This window comes from Sinocyclocheilus grahami, unplaced genomic scaffold, assembly GCF_001515645.1.
Source record: "Sinocyclocheilus grahami isolate Dianchi unplaced genomic scaffold, SAMN03320097.WGS_v1.1 scaffold25.1, whole genome shotgun sequence".
NCBI classification, from domain to species: domain Eukaryota; kingdom Metazoa; phylum Chordata; class Actinopteri; order Cypriniformes; family Cyprinidae; genus Sinocyclocheilus; species Sinocyclocheilus grahami.
Genome location: NW_015505204.1, coordinates 1,219,646 through 1,224,923, shown reverse-complemented (window position 1 = coordinate 1,224,923; position 5,278 = coordinate 1,219,646). Strand labels below are relative to the sequence as shown.

General features: G+C 37.9%; 1 protein-coding gene across 4 annotated transcripts in view; it reads right to left on the bottom strand.

Annotated features, from left to right (window-relative positions):
* LOC107563797 (piggyBac transposable element-derived protein 4-like) overlaps positions 1-3,636 on the bottom strand; it is an 8,345-nt gene extending 4,709 nt beyond the window's left edge. The window contains exons 1-3 of one of the 4 annotated variants that reach the window (XM_016248761.1): positions 3,269-3,636; positions 2,948-3,141; positions 593-1,795 (exon numbers count right to left, since the gene is read on the bottom strand). In XM_016248761.1, coding sequence (XP_016104247.1) covers positions 593-1,795; positions 2,948-3,102 — 1,358 coding nt within the window. In that variant the 5' untranslated portion in view covers positions 3,103-3,141; positions 3,269-3,636. The remainder of the gene's footprint in view (positions 1-592; positions 1,796-2,947; positions 3,142-3,268) is intronic. The other 3 variants (XM_016248778.1, XM_016248753.1, XM_016248769.1) reach the window with 3 other exon arrangements.
* Between the last annotated feature and the right edge of the window lie 1,642 nt (positions 3,637-5,278).

Sequence of the window (5,278 nt, the reverse complement as noted above, 5' to 3'; positions counted from 1 at the left end):
TTATGTGCCCTCTAGAAGCTTGCGTTCTGCAAGTGAACGGCGTATTATTGTGCCATCTCAAAGAGGCACAAAATCACTTTCACTGACTTTTTCATTAACTGTTCCCTCCTGGAGGAATGACCTGCCCAAATCAATCGAGTCCTTAACCATCTTCACGAAATGACTAAAAACACATCTGTTCCACCTTTATTAGACCCTCTAACTCTAGCACTTTCTATTCTATTTTAATTCTATTTTATCTATATTTATCTTCTTTTTATTTAAAAAACAAAAAACAAACAAACACTAGCTTTCTATTTTTTTCTATTCTATCTACTTGTTTTTCTTTGTGTGTGTGTGTGTGTGTGTGTGTGTATATATATATATATATACACACACATACACACCTTGCTACGTGTACTGCGTCAGGCTAACCGAGACTTCTCTTGCTCTTTTGTTAGTTTTGACTGCTTTTATTGTCCTCATTTGTAAGTCGCTTTGGATAAAAGCATCTGCTAAATGACTAAATGTAAATGTAAACTAAACTCAAACATACCTGGAGCCAGCGACTTTATAAAATAGGTTAAAGGAAGACCACTGAAATTCTACTAACCTGTTGTAGTCCAACACTACAGCTGGAATGGGAACCTCCACAAGGGTCCGGTGTGCATCACCCTTCACCTTCCTCTGCACAGTATCACCTTCATAGGCTTTATGGAAGGTGGAGCACATCTGCACTTCCTGTGAGTCTTTCCACTCAACAAAGAGAAGATTGTCGTCCCTAATCCAACGCATGGTGCCACGTGGAGCATTCTTTGACAATCTGTTCACCAAGATTTTTGGGAAACCTTTCCTGCTTGGCAAAACAGGACCACAAGCATAGATATTTTTACCCAGAAGGTCCCTGAAGAGTGTGGGGCTGGTGTAAAATTTGTCTACAAAGAGTTTGTACCCAGAGCCCAACATATTTTCATCCACCAATGCCGTAACGGACTCATAGCTCAGGCCCTCGTTCTGTGATGCATGTAACTTCCCTTCGTAAATAAAGAAGTCCCATGTATAACCACAGGTGCAGTCTGTCAGTGCAAAGAGTTTGTACCCTCTATCTGTAGATTTGTTTCCCATGGCATTGAGTCCAGTTCTAGGATGTGGTGCCACTATTCTTTCATCAATGGTGATGTTTTGAAAGGGATGAAAATAGGTCTTGCAGGCCTCTCGAATGAGTTGATACGGAGGTAGAATTTTACCTAACCGTTCATAGGCTGCTGTTCCCTTCTTTGAGTAATTTTGCTCATCCTCCTTGGTATTGCTGAAATGAAGAGTTTTGGCGATTGTCACAAATGTTTCATAAGACATGACTAGTGCAGGAAAGGATGGACTGAAGTAGTGGGACTCTCTCCAATACTCTGTCAGTAAAGAGCACTTCAAAAGACCTGTGTAAATTACAAGTCCTATGAACGCCTTCAAGTCTTTTAGAGAAATGTAGCACCAGTGCTCACCCACATCTTTGCACTTGGTCCCATAGACATTTGTGTGCCCTACAATAGACTGCATCATTATTTTTTGAAACAGCAGCTGAAAAAACTGCAGAGGACTGCTACACTTGTGTGGTAAAAACTTTGGCCCAGGTACTTGGACAGGTGTGAAGTCTGGCTGAAGCAGTTCAACATCTGTTTCATCTGAGCTACGCCATCTTTCTGTTGATACGCCATCTCCTCCAGTAGAAGATGTGGAAGACAGACGAGATCTCTTTCTCTGCTGTATGTTGGCCTCTGAATCACAGTCCTCCTCTGGTGTGTAAATGTCAAATGAAGGTCTATTGCATGGAACAAGCAGAAGAAAAAAACAGAATTAGTTACATACTCTGTTGATTAAAATGCCTGTTCACGCCACAACAAAGGTCCAGTCAGATGTTTGCATGCTATTAATCGGTTCAGACCAATACGTAAAAATGGCAGATGGGCTGAATGAACATGCAAATTTATTGATAGTACGCTCCAAAAGCAGAAATACAGTGGTAACCCCAATTACTCCTGTACACAGCACTGCAAACTTTGTTACTAACCTGCTTGTAGCAGAGAAGAAAGTAAGTCAAACATTATTTAAATGTTAAACAGCCATTCAGATTTTTGGTTTTCACTATGCTGTTCATAAAACACTGAATAAAAGAGTACAGAGACAAGAGAGTCAGCTCTGAATTCTTCCTTTGCTATTTAATGTTGCTTAGCAAAATAGTCTGTTCATGAGTTTTACGGGAGTCATTGGTTTTATGGAACATCAGTGGCTCTTTGCATATGACCAAAAGCGTGAATCTTATTGATTGGATGGAAAAGAGATAAGAACACCTCTGTGTGAGAAGAAACCGTCACAGTGACAGAATGCAAATGTTCGTGTCAATACAAACAGATGCATTAACAGTTGTTCATTCAAATTATGATGTTTATCACACCAAATTTTGCCCTAAATATTTATCTGGGTGTAAACATGCTTTTAAGACTTGGTTATGTCTAACAAATACTCTAGAGAAGTTTCAAGAAAATTGTACAAAATGTCTCGGCTTCATGCACCTCCAATTTTTTTTATTTAGTTTGTCTACTTGTTAATGGGTGATTTGTGGATACAATAACATTGTAGATCTGTAGAGTGCAAAATATTTCATTTTTATAATGTAAAAAAACTTAATTGTGGCAGAAGGCCCTATGTGGTATGTTACTGGTGTTTTATTATTTATATGAAAGTGTAGTCCATTGCCATTATGATTATAAAAGTTAGATTATTTTCTATCGATCTTCAACGATTCCATCTAACCCCCTACTAACTACAACTGATGTTATGATTAATTGCTAATTGTAGGGGAAGTCCACACAATCACATTTCTTTGCATCAAACATACTATTTAACCCACAGTATAAATGTGAACGCTACACAATGTTACAAACCTTTATCAAAATATATAGGAAAAACTCACCGATCTAGAACAGGGTCAAGGCCATTCAAAAACATTTCCTCTGCTGTGCTATCCACACTGCTGGCCACACTGTCCTGGTCACAAATATAAAGATCTTCATCACTACTGGCTGTACTGTTCTCCATGCCATTCTCGGTCCTTTCAATTGGATCCATCGGAGAGTTACTAAATGTCAATCGGTGCAAAGTTTGCTGCTGAATAGAAGGCGAGGAGACAGTGAATTAGAGGCCAGTTCATGTTTTATGGAACAGACAAACCTAAGCCTTTGTAAACTCGATTTCATATCGTATTTTTATTCCTATTTTGTATAAAGTGCCCTACCTTTTAGCACTCAAGTCATACAGTAAGTCAGTGTTTATGCAGTGCATGCATGAGTGGCATTGTTGACTACAGATAATAATACAAATGCCTCAGTCTGTGTCTTTATAATCTAACAGCACCGCAAAAACACAATATACAGCTGTTTCGAAGATCAACTATGAAACCTGACTGCTGACTCACGTGCTAGGGATATGAACAATAATGACTCTGTTCATCATTTGTTTCTCCGCGCGAGAGCCCCAGGAAATTACATAATTCGGTAAGAGAAGCATTTCCCGCCAATCAGTTCATTTAAAAACCTATTTAAAAGGACCAGGGGCGTGGCAGAAACGTTCTAACTCCGAATCATATCCTGTTTGTAACCATGGTAATTTCAACCCCACCCCACCCCACCCCACCAAAAACTAAAAATAAATAAAATACATTTAAAAAAAAGAAATATTTTTTTTTTCTTCAAGAAATCAGACTTCTGTTCGTTTCCGTAATACAGACCCAGGACACCATACGGACGTTATGAGAAACATGAACACAGATTACGTTGGTATATGGCCCCAGTTCAGCCTGTAACAAAAATGTAGCCTACTTTACATACTGTATGTGTATGTGTGTGTGTGCGTGTGCGTGTGCGTGCGTGCGTGCGTGCGTGCGTGCGTGCGTGTGTGTGTGTGTGTGTGTGTGTGTGTGTGTGTGTGTATATATATATATATACAATTCTGTGGCAGATAAAATGTATGTTGCGGCCAACAGCCATGGCAATACCTCAAAATGAGTGTGGAACCACATTGACAGATTTGACCAAATTCCGTTTCAAATTCCACTTAAATGTTTTCCCACAAATGCACTACAAATACTCCAAATACACAGGTATAACCCAACAAACTACATAAAACATAGAACATTAACCATTAACCATTCAAAACTATTTATTCCACTTTACAATGTAACTTAACAAAACATTTAAATGAAATATTCTGATATTTTTTGAATGAATGCACCATGAAAGAACAACAGAAAAAATACCCTTAACAGTGTTACATTTATTGAAGCTATAAATCAAAAGCATTTTTCATGCCAATCATTAAAATGGTTCCTCTCCTGGCTGAAAGCACATCAACACACAAGTCTCACACGTGACTGGAGTTTTCTGGCTGCAAAGCCTACACTACGGTGGCAGAGAAGTGCAGAACAAATCACAATTCTGAAAACAAAATAACAAATTACAAACGCAAATGCAAGTCTAAAAAACAAAATACCAATTCAGAAAGCACAACAACAATTCAGAAAACATTATAACAAGTCAGAAAACACAATGACAAATCCGAAAACAAATATACAAGTCAGAAAACACAACGACAAATTAGACAAACTGGAAGAATCCGTGTATCATTAGATCATTCGTTTTTTTTTATTTAATATTGAAAGTAGAAAAATTTGAAAACTGATCCTTTTTAGTTTTTTAGTTTTTTTTTCCAAAAAACTAAAAACGAGAATTCAACTTAAATTTTTGTTTTTCATTCATGGGTGGAAAAATTAATAAACAGTTTGAATATTTGATTTCTACATGTGGGCGGGAATTAAACGGCCCTTTCTGCTGATTGGTCAGCCGAAGATCAAACTGTGCCATCATCAGTTCTTCTGCAGTATCACGCAGCAGAATAATAGTCCTCTGCTGCTGCAGTTGTACAGATTAATAACCCATTTTATCAATTTCATATTTTTCTCATCAAACGAATAGCTCGTCTAATGACAGAGTATTAAGTTCCCTCTATGGGGGAAAAATCCAAGTGAACATCAATCAGTACTCAATATTAATTTAAACTGCTAAATATGCCTGCTGCTTATTTCCTGTGCACTTCAATATTGGACTGCGCTTGACTGTAGCCGCGTCTGTCTGCTTATTGAGTTTATTTAACCCATCGCAAATTCATTAGCCTGTTTGTTTGATGAAAAAACATGAAATGTAGTTGCAATAAATGTGTTAAGAATCAATACAACTGCAGCAGTGGAGGA